Below are 19,032 nucleotides of genomic sequence, written 5' to 3'. Positions count from 1 at the left end.
GCGTTGCACGAACACATGATCTCCAGCATCACGCGAGCCGACGATGAAGCGCACCGAAGATGCAGGAACCCCCCCACGACCGGACGCCGCCCGACGGTGCGCCGCCGGCCACGCACCCAGCACCGATGCCGCAATGTGCAACAACACCAGGCACCGAGCACGTCAGCAGTCGGATCCCAGTCCGAATGACTTCACCCGCGGCAAGCTTGTGTTTTGCCGTGGATTTCCCACCCGCGTGCGACACTACGACGGTGCTTGTCCGCGGACAAAGCGAAAACAAGAGGGTCGGGGGGCATTCCTGGCACGTTGTGTGCGCTGCCCTGATTGCACCGTGTCTCTCGGGTGGAATCGTCATTCAACAGGCCCCAAGACGCTAATTTACGGGGAAGCGTTGGGCCCGCATTCATCAGACAGGGGGCCGACGTTAAGTGCCTGCCTTATCCGATATCGCGGAATGGTCAGCATCATCGCGCGTCTGGCTCCCTGCAATAGGGTTCCGTTTTCTACCTAAACCGTCAACTACGCCGTCTGGGGCACCGAGGACGGCATCCATTTTTCTTCGCTTCTAGAAGCAGTCGATCTGCGGGTCTTCTCATGCCGTTACCTTACTGTTTGGTAATAGCGAGGGACCTTTTGCTAGTCGTCCGTCTACCGCCTGCCGCCTACGGCCAGGGACTTTTTGCGTGGCCTCTTGGCCGCCGGCACGACTATTGCGAAATGAGCTGTTTGTTAGCGGGTCATCACCACCTGCTGCATTTGTCGATTTTTCTAGAACCGAAGATCACCGACTGGAAGCGAGGCGCGAGCAGGAGAATTGTTCGGTCGGTCGGATGTTCGCACATTCGAATTATTTGAAACAGGGGGCGGAGCAATCTGCGAAAATGAGAGACGCAAGATGCGTTGTCAACAATTACCAAGGAAAAGCAATGATCGGAGCAAAGGGTTACGACAACAGAGAGGTGGACACACGTCCGACACACACATTGCACACACGACAACGTGCACACACACGCATACACAACACACAACGTCTTTTTTGAGCCCGGTCCCGAGCGCATGGCCTGATGACAGCGACACGCGACAAGGAATCATTTCGCAGCGTGGGATGCGCATAGCCAAGACTGCGTCGTGGGGTCGCATCTCACCTTGGAACGCATCCAAGGTTGCGGATGCTGCTGCCACCGAGGGAAACGGGCCACTCACAGCGCTTTTGATTCGCATTTGGTTCGACAGCATATGCATAGCGATGGATTGGGGACACGAGCATTTGAGGCGCATCGCATGCATACCAATTTTTTTCTGTGTTTTTTCTCTTCTCATTCTACACTCAACTCTCTTTCGTTTGCTGAGCGACGACGACTCACTCACACGCCTTTACCGCCTTCGACAGCGCTGGCAAAACACCCACGCGGCACGAACTCGGGTGTCTGCGGGGGGGTCAAGCCCGACCCCTCTTGGTGTTGTTCCCCACGCGAACAGCCCACGTCTTGGCACCAAAAAATTGACTCTGGCCTTGCATGTGAATGCAGGTTGAGTGACTGGCGCCCAAGTGATCGAATGGGGGGCCGCGACGTGAGTCAGGGAAGGACCTCGCACAACAAGGAGGAGGGGAGTTGGGAAAACTTTTCTTATCTCTGCATACAATGATGCAAGAGAAATGCGACGACATGAGAGCCGGAGTTTTGTTTAGGAAGGTACAGCCGCGAGGCTTTTGGTGTATTACGGCGCAGTGGCATTAGCAAGGAGCAAGATCAAGAGCATGGGAATTAGGCAATGCGGCATCAGAATTCGCATGGGAGCAAAGGATGCGCTACAGACGCACAAGATGATTTAGTTGCAGAACAATCTCAATCACATATTGTACACAAATCCTTACGGGCATTCCATGGTTGTCGATGACAGGAACTGACTGATTGGTGGCAGGACCTGACTTATCCTTGCAGGGCATGGCCCAGGAACACGTTGCTCGGACTGGGCCGGGAAGCATGCAGGGAGGCCTAACCCAACCTCTGACTACGAATACAGGAACACGGCCTGCAGATTCAAAAGTGCACCGCTACTTTGGCACGCGCAGGTGATTGCGGTCGAAAACCGAGATAAGGGGGCCGGTCGTCGACTGGCGGTCACGCGTTGACGGGGTCGATTTCTTTCGGAGCAATCTCACCGCCATCCAAATGCGGCCAAGCCGACGAGGACGTGGTTCAGGCTGGCTCGTTCGCTGAGCCTCTCGGCGGCCCGAAAAGAGGTCGGACGTGTCGGACAGTGCCTGGCTGTTTTATTTAGTGGGCGCAGCGGCGGCGACGGCGGCTCGCCCGCGCATTACCGACGTTCGATTTCAGCTTGACAGATTCCGAGACACGCGAATATCGACCGAGCGAGACGACCGACAGACGGGTTTAGGTCCTGCGTAGGCGAGCAATTCCCACTTTCGCCCTCTTGCCGAGAGGCACGATTCCCACTCTTGTTTGCGCTCGGAGAGCCGCCACCTCGGCAGTTGAGAGCACCGACCTTGCCCAATTCAACTCGAGCGGCCGGTTTGTTCCCACCCTTTGCGGCCTCGGCTGTGCGGAAATCAACCGGAAATCGTGGCAAGGCTCCAGAAATTCATTTTGGTGTTGTGCACAAAAATGTGTTCTCTCTCCTCCCCCTCAGTTCTATTGCCACCTCCTTGCAGATTGTATTAACAACGATACTACCGAATCGTCGGGGTATCCGCTTTCTCGGGACGTCGCGGTGCGGTTATTGCGATCGTGCGCCCGTCTGCACATGGCCTGTGGCGAAAAAAAAGGACGGTCAGACATGTGGGAAGGGTGTTTTCTCCGCTGTAATAATTCGAGCGGCGGAATTTTGATTGTGTAATTTAGGTCAGGGTTCACAGTTCACAGCTCAGGTACACTATCCTTTTTCTGTACTGCAGGGTTGGAATTTGTGCGCGCTATTTTCATTTAGGGGTCCAATGCCAATGGTTCAGTTTGTTGTGCGGTTCCATCTTTGGTGATTTGTTGTTTAGGGGTCCTGCCTGCGCGCGTTTGAGGGGAGGATCCTTGTTCGCTGGGGGCTGGGCTGGGAAGGGTTTTTTTTTTTGCAGCAGTGGTGGTGAGGCTAGGGAAGATTGCGGTGAACCCGGGGTCTTCTTGTCTCCGCCTTAGGGCGGATGGATCCATGTGAGACAGCAGTGAGAGGGCAGAGGTTTGGGGGCTATGAACTCGGGGCGTGCGATTATGATGATGGGATTGTGGGTTTTGTATCCGTAGACGAGATGGGGATTTTGGGTAGGATGGTATGGAAAAGAGGTGGTTTGGAGTCTAGACGGTTTCTAGAAGGTGTTTTGGGATGGGGAGTTTTGTCTTGTTTTAGAAGGTGGTGAGTTTTTTACCCTCTCCCAAGACCGGGGCAAGATGGTTTTTGGGAAGGAGGGAAGATTTTGAGATTGGGGATAGGCTGTTTTGCTGAGGCCGAGGTTTTCGAATGGGATTTCCCCCTTTCGAGGGTATTTCTATGCTTCTGTGGTGGGTGAGTGATATTGGCAACGGGACGGACCGTTTGACTGCTTTTACGTGGTTTTACGGTGATGCAAGTGAGATGTTGGCTGTATGACTTGTCGAAGTTGTATCCCATCTGGAGCTGCGGGCGTTCTTCTGAGGGTTGTACCTCCAGTACGGGCTTATGAGGTAGTTTTCGCTGAATTATGTCCAAAGTGATTGGTCTACCGTACAAGGGGATGTGAAAAGAGAGTTTTGGGGAGCATTAGGGGCCGTTGAGTGGTGTAAGGATGCTAGTCAGATTCCTTGCTGGATGGACGGATGGCTTGGTGTTCTTCTGCCTGTCGGTCTGTTCTGGTGGTGGCGATGTGGAGATGTGGCGGGCGGGATGTTACGGTGAGTTGCGTGCGTCTGGGGATGAGATAAGGTGTGTGAGGTTGAGGTGAGGGAGGGGAAGATGGTGTGATGGCTGTGGGAGGGTTAGGTGAGTGAGGATGACGTTGCTTGTGAGTGTGTGTGAGTGGCTTGATGGCGTGAGGTTGCGAAGGATGGCGTTTGATGGCGACATTTGGGTTGGGGATTGGTGTATAAGAAGGCGTGTCTGCTTCGAATTTGGAGAAGGGCTGGTCTTGTATTCCTGGGTGAGTTTGGCAGGAGTGTGATGAGGGCTATCGACATGAGGCTTTTGGGGCCGGAGAAAGAGGAGGTATGTCGAGGGGACTGGCTAGATCGATACATATCGACGACCATTACATCCGAAGACGCCCGACTTACATCGACAGACCGAGTCAAGTGACCGACTGACGGGAGAGGCTCGACTCGATGGACACATGGACTGCGCTGAGCCCGGAGGACGGTCGACGTCAAGCCAGCGAGGCCAAGACGACGGTGGAGGCGACCACTGTGTCGAAGAAGAGATAAAAGAGAGGACGGGACTCCTTGGTTTCTGACGCCGACAACGATGTGCCGGGCTGATCTGGGAAATATTACCTGGAAGCATTCTCGCTGTATACATGGTAAACCAAGGGCCATCTACATCAATACTCCAGGTTGTGGCGAGATTGTCGTCTTCATTAGCAGTTCCTCCAACAACTGTGGTGTATTCGACGTGATCAATCAAGGAGGACGGATGTTGGACGGAGCGGCGCCGGTGTGGGCCTCGGCGCGGAGGTGATCTGCCTCAGTGACGGGTAGGCCTTTGCCATGCGTTCGCCCGCGACTTCACGTGTTCCCAAACCTGTCTGCAAGGCAAAGAGGGCACTGCAACAGATACATTGAGGTATGGCGAATTTGCTTGACGGGGTTTGACTGCGCATCCATTTGTCCTGCTTTATAAGGGGATCAGCAAGCACAAGCATGGCAGTAGAAGTCTGAGTTCGGAGCATGCGCCAAGAGGCGTATGTATAAAAAGGGACCCCGATGTGCCCAATGGCAGGGGTGTAGTTATTGTTGTGATGAAGTCTGCATTGCTAAAGTACGTGTGGCACGGGAGACCTCTTGATTATCCCGAGTTAACTACCAGTCGGCAGTTCAACATCATGTTTGAGCTGGGTGTGAGTTAAAGCTGAGGTCTCAAGTGCTACGCTGTGAATAGCCAGACGAACAATCAGCGGAAGATCAATGACACCGACAAGGTGGGTTGCAATCGGCTGCAGGTTTTCGCTAGCGAAGTATTGAGGATTATTCCGCTCGGGGATGGGATGTATTTGATAGCAAGGATGATTGGCTTCCTAGATTCTTGCCGGCAGACAAGAGAAAGTATCCAATGCGTTGCAGCGATATTGAGGGCTTACCGAAACTGTGAACACATTTATATGGACACGCAACATAGCTACTCAACTCTCGATAAGCATCGGCTCGGAAAAGTATGCACGTTAGGGATGTTCACTCCTCGCGTAGATTAAGGAAACGACTCGAGCCGATGATAATGGGGCGAGATGAGGCCGGGCTCAGCTTTCGAGAACCGAGGACTTCGATATTTACAACGAAGCGGGTTTCGATGAGATAGGGGCGTATAAAAAGGACAGAAGACGCGCCTTCGCAGCTGGAGCTCACAGCAAGGACAGAATAATGCCGGATGGGTAGTGATCAGGATGGCCTGGATAATTGACATGACATAACCGGAATTGAAAAGTCTACACACATAGAACCCAAAGCCAAGCCCGGCAACCCTGATGACTTCTTCCCGACAATCGCCATATATTCGACTGATATTCGTCCAGAATACGCAGTGAGTGCTCGGAGATGACACCCGAAGAGGCTGTAGTCTCTCGCGGGTGACGATGGGTAGATCTGGTCGGCTGGAGAACGCACCTGAATGGATGCAACGAACAGCGCATTCTCCCAAAAAGGCAGAAATTATGCTGAATGCCGCAAAAATCAATTGCGGAGGAGAGATAATAAAATTTGTGGCTGCTTCGCATGTTTATACAGCCCCAGCGGTCCAGCTCTTTGGTCCAAGGATGTTCAATCATCGGACACTGGAAGTAGTTATCTTGGTTCTCTAAAGTACCAGGATGGGGTGCGAATACCGATCTATGGCCTTCGTTTTACGAAAGACCTTATTCCATCTTCAATAAGACGGTTGATCAACGTTTGTACACATATATGGCCCTTGAAGCGAGACTGGTTGGACCACCGAGAAATCATGTCAGGGTGATTGCGTCGAGCGTAGTGCATTGCCGCTTTCTATTGTCAAGAATGTAGAAGGTGCATCTCTACTGCATCGTTCTCTCGCTTCATTTGTTTGTACTACATATCATCGTCGAGGATACACAGATGACAATCACAGACAGCGGCAGAGGTAGCGGCGCTCTCGCGAGTGATTGCGCCGGTTCAGATGTGGAGTGTAAGTAGAATGTCATTGAATGGAGAGCTTCCCGCCATTGTGACACATGGTTTACGACCCCTCCTGCATCTCTGCGTTTGGTGTCGGAGTGCAAGTTCCTCGGCTTTCGTACATCATTATATACCATCATGGGCCGCGCGAGACCTGCTCATGCCCACCCAAGACCCCTTTAGGACGGACGGTCCAGGCTTTCCCAACGCCTTCGCCAGGTCCATGAGGGTCTTTTGAGAATTTGTTATACTTTGGGTACGAATAGTTTGCGATATCCCATCTTTCACCAAATCAAGGCCGTGATAGAGATATAAAAAGCCACCAACGAGGACGAGGGGCACAGCAACAGACAGCCACACAATCATGGACTGAAGGAAGGTTAATGCATTGCCTTTTTCATGAGCCGTAGTGTATGTGATCCACATCGCACGTTCTCAGATCACATTCGAGTTTGCCATTCCTTGTCATGAGATCATGCCGTCCTCTAACCGTCGCCGCGTATCCGCAGCCTTCGTCGAGTATACACGACCGATACTCACAAACAGCGCCTACTGCGCCCCTCTACTGAGATAACGGATGATCCCCTGGTGCCGTAGGAGCGACGAAACCTTAGCAACACGCTCATTCAAGAAGCAATATTTGAGAACCGAACCATCTGTGGCTCTACCAAGACAATTGTCGAAAGCATCTCATTCTTATACTAACACACGAACGCAGGCAGCAGACCCCGCGAGGAGGAGACGCCATCCACGCCGATGATGGATATCTCAAAGTAGTATAAAAGAGAATCCCACGAGCTAGAGTCACCCTTTTCCTCCCCAGCGCAATGTACTGAAGGTATTCGTGCTGCCTCCGGGAACTTGAAGAATCCATTACGTTGGGAAGCAAACAGTTCTCGCAACCTAGTCGATCATGCCAATGCCGTATTTCAACTTCACACGTAACGTCAAGACACCGTCGTCACTTCATACGAGATTGGATACTTCGCAGAACACCAAGAACAGCAGACAGAATGCAGACGCCATGGTGATGGTCCATACCTAGAGGACATGCATGGGCCCCGCCACAATCGCACGCAGAACCTTCCCCAACACGCGTCCATGGTCAACGCTGTCCTTATTCCCCTGGCTCGAGATAAGTCACCAGCACATTCCCCATTTATACTCTTCACACGACGACAAGCTTGACATAAGGCTACTTTGTATTCTTCCGCCACCATGAATTGCTCCCCTACTTCTAAAAACGATACAACTTCTCTCCCCTCAAACCAAATCCATATGTACAAAACTTCAGAACGCAAAACGCTGGCTTGAAAAGACTCGCTTTGTCCTGATCTCCTTCTTTCTCTCATCCTCTGCCAACACCCCCCTTTCCCATCGAAAATTACAGAAAAAGAATCAACGTCAGTTGATGTAGTGGTGTTGTAGTAATGTAATGATATATAATACCCTCCCAAACGCCGGGTATAGCGAACGAATCTTGCAGCCTCCCATGTCCACGGGGCCCAGTTCTATCCGGCACGTATGTTCTCGCTCTTTTTGTAAAACCTTCCTATCCTGTTTGACTCCAATGCTTCATGTTGAATAATACTTCCCACTCACAAAGACCCATCCTAACCGGTCTTCACCCGACTACCAAGTCCCCCGAACCTCTTCACCGCCTTGGGGCTTTCCTCGGGAGACGCAGTGGCCTCTTCGTCCGGTTCTGGGGTGTCTTCCCTCTGCAGCCGACTTGGTTCTTTGCTGGGCTCCCTCTTACGGTGCGTGAGGGCGTTGAGCTTGTCGCGGAGGAACCCGCTGCCTGCTGACTTACGACGGCCCTCTGGTTCCGCTGCCGTTCCCGATCTAGACAGAGATCTAATCGTGCCGTTGCCGGGCTGGTAGTCCGGCGCGAGACTGCTTCTAGACGACGGGCGGAGGAGCTCTATGCCCAAGCCTTGAGGATTTCGGCCGTCTGATGGCGTGGGAGGTGTCATCATCAGGAAGCTGGGAACGGCTGGCCCTTGCATGCTCGATTCGCCTGTTCGACGTGATCTCGAGCTCGCGACGCTAGAACTCCTACTCGTGGATCGCGGGATCGGGATGCTACTAGCTGAACTACCGTGTAAGGACCTTGGTGGAGAGCGCGAGTAGTCGACGGGAGAATTACCATATAAGCTCGAAGAGTCGTCGCTGTTGTTGATGCTATCAGCGTCATGCTGTGACGCGGAGGACGGTGCAATGAGGGACGACCCGCTGGCGAGCTCTCGCAGTTTGCTGGCCTGGGTGTTGCTTGGGCGGTGCTTGAACTTGTTGCCAATGATCGCGCCCGTGTGCGAGATCAAGGCTTTGATGACGGCCTTCTTGAGCGCGAGGGCAAGGTCGAGGTTGGACCAAGTCTTATTGCGCCACTCAACTGCAGGCATGCGGAACACAAAGTCATGCACGTCTTCCACGTTGCGGTTGTCCTTGCCCTTGTAGCTGAGGCAGAGAACCACGGAGGGCATCTTGATATGTGCGAACGTCATATAACTGCTCGCGCGAGACATCATCTTAGTGAGGTCATCGGACGGCTTGTTCTCCTCTGCCTTGGACTCCTTGCGCAGGCCGAAACGGGACTTCTTGCTGTCGCCCGCTACCGAGCTTTCCTTGGACGAAAAGCCAGTCGAGGTGCGACCGATTCCGGGACGAGGAGCATTTGATTTCAGAGATTCATATGACGGCTTCTTGGCGATAGTCTTTCCTGTGCCCACAGACCGGAACAGACGGAAGCTGTGTCCCTCTCCAGTGTTGACTGAGAGATTCTTCTTAGGCGTGCTACCAACCGACTTGGACGGGGAGTCCGAGTTCAAAGTCGGGTGTAGACGCAATTCGAGTGAGCCAGGCCTAGTGTTGAATCCATCCTTATCACTAGCTGTAAGACGGCCAGATCCAGACATGGAGGAATCGTCTTCGTCTTCCTCGTCGGCAGGCGTGTGCTTGAGCATAAAGGGCGAGTCGTTCTTGGCTTGCTTCTCGTCGCCGTCAATGCCAGGGAAGATGTATTCGAATATACGCTTTCCGACCTCTCGTTCCAGCTGAACCTTCATAGGGAACAGGTTGACTTCGAAGTGATCCATGACAGGAATGCCGGCAATAGCTTCAAGCATGTACCAGTAGACTCGGATCATCTCTCGGTTGCCCAGCTCGCCTGCGCTCTTCTCATCACCAATGTACGGGGCGATGATCTCTGGGTACATGGCGTCAGGCAAGAGGTTGAAACCGAATACCTTGCCGACCCGAATCAAGTTGATATGCGAACCATCAGCGTTATCGGTACGGTCGTACTCCACATCCTTGAGCTGCAATTCGACCAGAGGTTCCTTGTTGTCACGAAGCATGTGCCAGACCGTGTCGCGAGCTGTGATGCTCCATCTCAGCAAGGCGTTGCTCTCGGATGCCGTCTCGTATCTGCGCTGCGAAGATGTAATAGCCTTCATCATGAAGAACAACTCGTCCTCGCATGCTGCCAAATCACGCTCCAGGAGAAGTCTGTCCTCCCAACCACGTTCGTCCATGTACTTGGAATAGATCTGGAAGTGTGACTTGATGTCTTGCAGTGATCGAATGCGCTCTTGGAGCTTCTGCACCATTTCGGGCGTACCGCTGAGATCACTGAAATCAGAGGCCAGCATGATCTTCTCCAGACGCTCGCTTCGTGTCTTCTCCAGAGGCTCATTGTACATAAGCAGGTCCAGTACAATGACATACATGGCGTAATAGTCTCCGGAGTTGCAGAGGGCGCGTGCTTGGGGAAACTCGACCCAAAGGTTGTCCATCTTCTGTTCGGCATTGGGCTGCGATGAATCACTGGAGCCTTCGGTGTTGACTTCGTCGTTGTACTTCAGACGCAGAGTATTATACTTGTCGTATCGGAGCATCGCGGATGTCTTTTGAACCACACGATTGAACCCGAAAGGATCGGTCTCGAAGTCGAACATGACCTCCATAGGAACCCAGGGAGGCCACGAGGTCGAGGACGGCGTTCCATAGCGACTTCCGGCATAGGAGGTGACCATCTCCGAGAAGTAGGACTGGTGCGTGACGAAGAACTGGGTGCTATCCATGTTCACAAGGAATCGTCGCTGCACCAAACCACTGACGGAATCTGAAATTCTCATCTTGTCCATGACCTCAACAACCTTGAGTTCCATGCCCTTGGATGTGAGGATGACCACATTCTTCTTGTTCTTGTCGCTCTGCAACTGGATCTGCGGCGCAATGAGGCGGACGTGGTAGCTGTTTTGCGGTGTGAATTCATCCGAGATACCGCTCGACAAGTCCTCAATAGGGACGTTCGGTACGTTGTCACCGCCTTTGCCGTCTGCATTCACATACTTCTTGCCGTCTTGGAGAATCTTCTTGATGCGGTCCTCGATATCTTGCTTGAATTCGCGCTCTGCCTGGTCGAGGTCTGGAGAGGTGCCTGTTGTCGCGCCACCCGTGGGAGTCCGGTTCTTGCTGGCGTTGGGTTTGGGATTCTGTTTGGCCTTGTACTGCTCCTCCACGATATCCAGGATAAATTTGACCGCTGGGCGGGACAAGTAGTAGACGAATCCCCGGCGCTGACTGACTTGGTGGATGTAGCGAAGAACGATGTTACGCAGCGTGTTGTTCCACTTGAAATGAAGGTTGTGGATGACGAAACGGTTGTTGAAATCACTCTCAAATTCGGCACCGGAGGGGATCGTCAGCGAATCTTCTTGCTCAAGATAGATCGACTCTTCAGACTGGCTGCTGTCGTTTTCGCGCTTGAAGAATTGGGTAGTGTCCGTGGGCTTGTTCATCTGCCGAAGCATATTTTGAAGGTACACCTTCTTCTTTTGCAGAATGGCGCCTTGTTGTTGCAAGCTCTCGAACGCAGCAACAAGCTTAGGGTCTTTGGCGTCGTCACGTACAACCTTCAGCTCAGCTTCGCCCAAGTTCCGTCCGTAGCTTTCTATTTGGACTTCCAGCTGAGCCAAGCGTTCCTGGATAAGTTGTGTCTGAACTCGGCGAGGATCGTCGTCGTGACTCATAATGCAGAAGTGCGTCGGCTCATCACCAAAGGGGCTCTTGCGATCGGGATCTCCAGAGACAACGCCTCCAATGTCGGTTTGCCGGAAGTACGTAAGGCGAGGTGCATATGCCAAGGGCAGAATCTTCGTATCTGGGTTGGGTTCCGTTGGCAAGATCCAATCCAGCTCGACGAAGTCATCCATGTCAATCCAGCTCAGGTCGTTGTCAGGTATCGTGAAGCGTGACAAATCGGCGCTATCTTCGTGCTGGTTTGTTATCAGCTGTGATATGGATCCTTTCTTGATGGCCTCGGTTGTCGTGCCTTTGATGCTTGCCGACACTGCTCGTACATCAGCGGCTGCCAGGTCAAGCTGAGCCGCATGAATCTTGATCCCGCTAGTCTTGCCTTTCGTCTTTCGGCCCTGATCCCTGGTATTGAATTCTTCACGTCTCTGGTGAAGATCCAACATGAAGCTATCGAAACGGACTTTGAGACCCGTTGCAGAAACGCCACTATCAGAAGCATCTTCAACGTCCTTATGCTTGTAGATGTGACTGATAAACAGGGGTGCCAACAGCAAATTATACTTGATGGTCGATAGATGCTTGCCGAACTTCTTACTGTTCCGCTCTCTTCCCGGCCACAGCGACCCTTGACGGATCGGCAAGGCCATCGCGCCACCAAAGAGAGACCACCATGCGAAGAAGTGGGTGAAGAAACGAGGAGTGCAGTGCACAGTATTGTAGCTCCGGGACGACTCGGGGTTCGAAGACATCCAATCGCGGTCGACAGGTGCTCGGACAGCAATCGAAAGATGGATGTGTGAACTTCGAAATCCACGGAAGGCATCGTACGGCTGGTCTTCGGGCTCGACATGGTGAGGAGCACGCAGCACGACGTCGTAGTGCGGTCTGAAGTCGAAACTTCGTTTGCCCTCCACAATTGCTCGCTCAAACACGAGTCCAGCCATCCACTGCACCTTGCCAGAAAGTTTCATGACGACCTTCTTGAAGGAAGCGCCAGACTTATAGCTGTCTTCGCTCATCAAACTATCGTCTTCACCCGTGCGCCGGGCAGCCTCCCGGACCTGGTGGCTGTAGTCCGGAATGGCAAGCACATACTCGCCAGAGTCGACAGTCATAAAGCGCTTGGGGTTGTCGTCAGCATTGATGTTCCACTTAACGTCGTTGCGCCAGCACATGATAAATCCTGCGCCATTGCCCGTCACGCAGTAAGGATCGCGCGTGCCCTTCAGTGCCAGATGCATATCGCCGTCACCTCTCCACGCGACGTGTATCCTGGAGTGGAAATTGAGCCGAATCTTGTCCCAAAACCCGACTCTTTCGGATGGGTCAACCTGCGGCTTGGTGAAGGACTCAATGCCCATCATCATATCTTGTATGGCTGGTTGGTATGCTGGGCCCCACGTTATTCTTGTTGGCAAAGCCGTGTTGATGTCGATTCTCATGTTCGAGTAGGACTTGACGGGTCCGATAGTCCGCCGGACGTCGATGGCAAAACCGCCCTCGCTTGCACCCCCAGGCTCGTGGCTTCGCGGCGGTACAATGTTGACCTTGATACGGCGGGTTGTTTCCATACCACGATACTCTTCCGCGATGACAAAGTTGGTCTTCAATGACATTGCAGGTAACCTCGTGGGTTGTCCTGCCTTCAGGCTCGGAATGTGAATGAGCGGGAGCGGGTAATCGCGTAAGGATATCCTCGCCTCACTGAGGTCAATCGAGACATGCATGGGGACCAGCAGGCCGTATTTCATGTCCTTAGGCATTCCCTTTCCAACAGAATGGATGAAATCCGGCAGATCCTTCATCGCGAAGGTAGGTTTGTCGATGACGAACTGAAGATCGGTGATGAGAGCGGACATCAGTGCCGGCCTCTGGGGCACCTCAAGGATGTTTTCAGTGTCCTCCAAGTCGTCAGGCAGCTGATCGGGACCCCAGAACATGCCACGAATCTCCTTCATGCCGTTCTTCGCCATGGAGTAGAATCGGTCGATGCGCTTCTTCCAGCTCTGCGCGTTGTACGCATCCAACTTCTCTCTTGCCTCTTGCTCGGCAATCTTGGATGATCCGGTGATACCCAGACCACCTCCATCGGGGTCGTACCGCGGCGCTCTACCGCGAGACTGGCTTTCGCTTCCACGTCTCCGCCCATCTGCACTTTGACTTCTTGCCCACGAGGCGCCGTTATTCTGACGCCCTCTGTGGAATAGAGAACGGGCTCGGAGTTTGCCAGATTCTTTCCTTGACTCTTCCTCGCGGACCTTCTTCCTCTTGACCTCGAAAGCCTCTTCACGGGCAAGACGTTGCATCTGTTCAATTCGGCCTGCACGATAGATCATTCCCAACTTCCATTCAAAGGCACCATCTTCCAGCTCGAAGAGCAAAGAACGGGTTCGGACTGAGACCTTGGGGACGTTTTTCGGGCCTCCAGGGACCTTGTCAAGAATGTACTCGTTAGTTCCTGTCTTGAAGCGGTGATGGAGCTGCTTGATCGACTTGAGTGTATTGATGACATTATCAGAGATCTTGTTGACCTGGACCTCATGCGGCACTGCAAATCGTATGGCGTCGGAGTTGATGTCGATCATCTTGTCCTCCTGGAATCCGCCGCTGGTAAGCTTGCGCCGGGATGTCCTCCAGTCGATGCGTCCGCCCTTGATGCTGACTATTCTAGCCCATGTTGATCGCATTCTCGGCGGTTGGACGTAAACGCGAATCAGCTTCGAAGCCAGGTGTGGGGCAGACCATCTGTGTCGACCAGCTTCCACGCCGTACACCTGAAGCATCACTTGAGGGTCATTTGGAAGCTCGGCCTTGACTTGAACCAGAGCTGCCTTAATGTCAATGGCCACGAGCTCCGGTGTGATGGTCGAAAAGTCACTCATGTCGACAAACGGCGACTCTGGTGACATTGGAGGAGACAGAAGATCGCTCCCCTCTCTTCTTGGCGTCGTTGGCGACATCATTGGCGAAGTAACATCTTGTCCCGATCTCATAAACGCCTTCTTAAGGATCATGATGGCCACTCCGACAGAGTAATGCCGGAAGAGAGAGTACTGCAAAAGGACTGTTCGCATGCCGGCGTGGATGTGGAAGACTGGGCCCTGCTGATCGCTGAGAGCCTGGAAGGCAACCTCGAAGCGAGGCATGTTGACAAACGGTTCCAGTTCCACCCGGTCCTCCGATTCGACAATGTAGGCTTCCAGACCTCGTACATGAATGGCGACTCTGCGTCCATCTCCTGGGTTTTGCTGCTTCTTCCTCGGTGCAGGGGAGACCGGATGCTTGAGAAGATCCGAGTCGGGGTGGACGGTACGGCTATTAGCCCTACGCCTGGATGGCCGCCGTTGAAGTCCGCCGTCGAGTCTTTGCGCCCGATACTCCGCTGAGAACTCATCGAGCTGGATGGACACGCCGCGCGTGTCATCTGAGATGTCCTCGTCGATGCCAGCGACTTCCACGCTGAAATCAGATGCTTGAAGTTGAAATTGCAGCAACCAAGATGGCATTGCGCGAAGGAAGTTTTGTGGTGGCTTGCTTGAAGTTCTTGAAGTAAATCGCTTCTCAGACTCGACATTCATTCTCAGCTGTCGCACAATCTGTCTAAGACCATCGGTGATCTCAGGTCGCACCATCTTGATAGCAAATGTTTGCAGGTTACCTGATGCCACAACGTGAACATCAGGTGTCGCACTGAGTTGCACCTTAAGCTCGAAGGACTCGGTTTGAATGAGGTCGAATCGGTTACTCGATGACGTCTGGTAGTACAACTCGTGTGACTGTATCCTCATCGTTGAGGCTAGTGAATAATGCAAGTCCTCAACAGTAGAATGGAATGATTCCATGTCAAGGGAAATCGATGAGATTGAAGATATGATTAAGTCAAAATCGTCGGGAGCCGCGTGCTGGTCGACTGCTGGCAGCGCGACTCGAAGAACGGGCTCGTGCATTGTAAACTTGATGTTGGCTTTTGGCAGTAACCGTGATATGAGTACGTGCCGTGGCTGACGGTCGCCGCGGTGCCTTTTGGGTTTTGGTTGAAGCATGGCGACGAGGATTGGAAGGTGACGCGGGTCGAGATCCACTGAAGGAGATGTCACCACGGAGTTGGCGAAGAGGATATTGGCATTCCTCTCCTCGGCGCCCACGTCCTGTGCCATCTCGACTGTCTTGGACGGCAGGGTCGTCTTGACTGTGGTTGTCGCCATAGGAATGTACAGCAGTCTCTCAGGCTTCCCGTCGCCGTCGTCCAGACCAATAGATATAGACAGCGCTGCGGCAAGGGCCTCGTGGGCGATGTCCTTGGACGGAAAGTACATCCTGTGAGACGGCGATTTGGGATCTAGGCGATGCAGATCTATGCCGACCTCCTTCATAGAGGCATTGAGCAAGATGGGCTTGGCGTTGGGCTTTACCGTCTCCACCTTCTTCGTCATGCCAACAAAGCTCACCGCGAATTGGACCTCCTTAACGCCTCTCAGGATAGAGCTGATGAATTCTTTCGAGTCGGACACGGTCTGAATCAACTCTTGGTGCGTGCTGCCCGGCTGAGCAACCTCGTGGATCACCTTCTCCATGAAAATGTCGGCCGGCTCCTCCAACGACGGCGTGCGGGCCGCCGACTTGCACTCCTTCAGTCGGTCGGCGCATAACCGAACCTCGTCGTAGGGAATGTGGACACGGCCCAGCTTCAGAGCAATGGCTGCATCTCGTAGTCCATCCAGCGCCTCATACAAAAACCCATGAATGTTCAACGTCGCATTATCGAGAATTTCGAGAGACTCCTTGCCCTCTGGTGTAAACAAAACGCTGCGTAGCGTCATCATCCACTCTGCCTGTCGTTGCTTGTTCTTGGTCTTGTCATTTCGAGACTGGAAAAAGAAACGGGCGCGGTCGACCATCTTGCGCCGTGTGTCGACAGCCACGGTCAAGCTTCCGAACTGCACATCGCCCACGTCGACTACCTTGATGGTAGAGTTGGTAGCCACAACATCGACCATACGCAGCCAATTCAGCTTGCGGTGCGCTCTCTTTATCCTGTCCTTGAGCTTCATGAGGTGTTTCCATGTCTCGCTCCGGGGCGGAGGGCCGCCATTCCGTCGTATTAAAGGCACCTTCTGTTGTTCCGCCTGCTGTGTGTCGGAATCCTCCTCGGCATCGGTACTATCGGAATCGCCGGAGCTATCCTCGCTCTTCTTCCCGTCGAGCTCGCGGATGTCGACGGTGACGACCAGCTCGCTGACCACAATGCTCAGCCATGTGGGCTGGGCGAAGGTCGGGCGATGGACGTTGAGTCCCAAACCCCGAATCTCAATCTTGAATCCATCTCTCGGGGTATAAGCGAGTCGGCGGAGGGAGAAGTAGCCTATTCTCTGGATCGATACTCCGGTAAGGATGCGGACGACGGCGAAGAGAATGAAGGAGGAGAGGTAGAGGAGGACAATGACGCCGAAGATGAAGGTCGGGTTGAGCAGAGCCATAGTGAGCCCGCGGTCGATTCGCGCGATCGAAAGCTCGGTTCAGTATCTGTACCACCACCGCCGCAAGATTAGTCCAACAGCTCCCGGAACGGAGTGGGTATGGAGGGGGCAACGGAGGGACAAGACGGCGGACACGGAGGACAAAAAAAAAAGGAGGGTAACGTGCCTGGAGAGAACCAGATCTCTATGGAATCCCGCACATTTACTTCCGCCTCCAACGATCCGAGCGCGCCATGTCGTGAACCAGTCCTTGTGTGTGGGTGTTTGGGGTGCGTCTGCAGGAGTGGTTGATGATGTAAACTCCGCGGTTGCTCTCTTGCAGGAGCAGAGTTCCGGCGCCCAGGCGGTTGCAGTATTTGCCAAGGGATATAACGAGCTAGCTCGATCGTTCGGTCGTTCGGTCGCAGGGCGGGACGGCGGGGAGAAAAGAAGACAATCGGATCCCTTGGGAAGGTCGGAAGGGAGAGGGAGGGTAAAGGTTGCTGACCCCAAAAAATGGCGGCGATGCGATGAGGTGCGGTGCGGTGCGTTGCAGTGCGGAGAGTACTTTCCGTTGGGGAAAAAAAGACGACGTATCCGTATTGCGGTTTGTGTGGCAGTCCAGTCGGATGGCAGAGGGTTGGCTCAGAAAAGCCCAGCCCGGCGGGATCGGTGATTGATGCAGCTGCTGCAGAACGAGTGACGCAGCGCAGCCAGGAATTGTTGGATGGATTGGATTGGCAAAATGCGAGCGATGCCGTCTAAGCCCTTGTCCTCTCTGTTCTTGGTGACCTGCTCGGCACGACACTGACGCTGCCACACACCAACACGTATTCAGTACGGTAAGCCAAGGAGGTATTTGCTGCTTCAAATCCACCCTTGACAGCTTGACAGGGAACCCGTCTGTCCGACCTGGCTGTCAATGTCTTGTCGATACGATTAAATGATGAACGATAACGGGCGGGTTGCTAGCCAGCAAAACAACACGGCCTTCTTTTTCTGTTTCAATAGCAACAAATAGTAGAACCAGGAGGGGATTGGTAAGGTAAGACAAGACTGACTGGCTGTGCAAACTTGGAGAGTTGGAGCCAAGACAATGAAGGGACAGAACAGGAGAAGCGGCGTCGCGTCGGTGTGGTGCATGCAGTGAGTGCAGGGCGACGGGAACAGGGCGGCCTGGCCTGGTCTGGTTTGGTCTGGTCTGGTCAGGTTCGCTCACTCTCGCAAAGGTTTAAGGAGGCGGACGGAGCGGCGGAATCCAGGAACAGGGCACTTGGGATTGATGGGTGGTGGAAATGAACATCACCAAGTCCACTCTCGCCAGGGGTGCTCCAGTCGCGGTACTTCTGACATCACCCGTGCATCACCGCGCAGCAAGTACCGCCACGGTGTCACCAGCGAAAGAGACAGTGGCATTCACCACTTCCCTCTAAAATTCCCACCCCCAGAGATGGTCCTCGCTTGCCGGCTAGTTCCGGCTGCTACGGCACCTCATTGGATCGCTGACTGTTCAATGTGGATCCCCAATCCCGGCTCACTGAGTGCGAGAAGTACGTACTCTCTCCCCCCCAAGGTGCAGCACCACCTGTCCGGCGCGGCTTCATGTCGCCGCCTCAGATTTATTATCAATTGCGTGCATCCCATCGCTGCATCAGAGGGCCGTGCATCGCGGACTCAATGCGCTCCTGCATTGGTTGGGACGCCCTGGCGCCGAAGCTAGGGCTGCTCCTCATCCTTAGCACGTGCAGCAAGCGCCTCCAATCTCGAGCGTCCGTCATATCGGACGCCGACTGAGCCAGCCTCGGACGGGGAGCCTCGGACCAGGATAAGCCGTCTGAACCAAGATCTTGCTCTTCTGGTTAAGTTGAGATAAGCACTTTACTTAGGAGGGCACGTATGCGCAAGGACCTTACGACGGCCAGTCCCAGCTCGTTGGTGTTGATGAAGAAGCAATGTGTTCCAGCCTCCTCGTGGTCTACAAGGATCGTCCTCAGCGATGTCCTCAAAGTCCCAGGAACTGATGCTGATCGCGGTTGCCAAGCCATCTCGATCGTCCATGTATTTATCTACGTGTATGCAGCCCGGAACTCATTCGATCCGCTCGTGGTCCACCGGCCCTTCCATCGGAGAATTGAACGGCAAGGACCAACTGCAGTGACAGCGAAACACGTGGTGAATCGCAGCCGTTCGTCGAGTCATGCTTGCTCGTCCTG

At 53.6% G+C, this 19,032-nt stretch overlaps 1 protein-coding gene across 1 annotated transcript; it reads right to left on the bottom strand.

Moving 5' to 3' along the window:
- Window positions 1-7,933: 7,933 nt before the first annotated feature.
- Window positions 7,934-16,840, bottom strand: COL26b_010151 (uncharacterized protein; the record flags this gene model as incomplete). Its single annotated transcript, XM_053182859.1, has 2 exons — window positions 7,934-8,340; window positions 8,470-16,840. The coding sequence occupies 2 exons, from the start codon at window positions 16,838-16,840 to the stop codon at window positions 7,934-7,936; spliced, it is 8,778 nt and encodes a 2,925-aa protein (XP_053033220.1).
- Window positions 16,841-19,032: the final 2,192 nt, after the last annotated feature.

The sequence above is a fragment of the Colletotrichum chrysophilum genome (assembly GCF_026319265.1).
Source record: "Colletotrichum chrysophilum strain AFK26 chromosome Unknown scaffold_105, whole genome shotgun sequence".
Lineage (NCBI taxonomy): Eukaryota > Fungi > Ascomycota > Sordariomycetes > Glomerellales > Glomerellaceae > Colletotrichum > Colletotrichum chrysophilum.
Note: the sequence above shows the minus strand (reverse complement) of the source record. Positions and strands in the feature narration are given on the sequence as shown.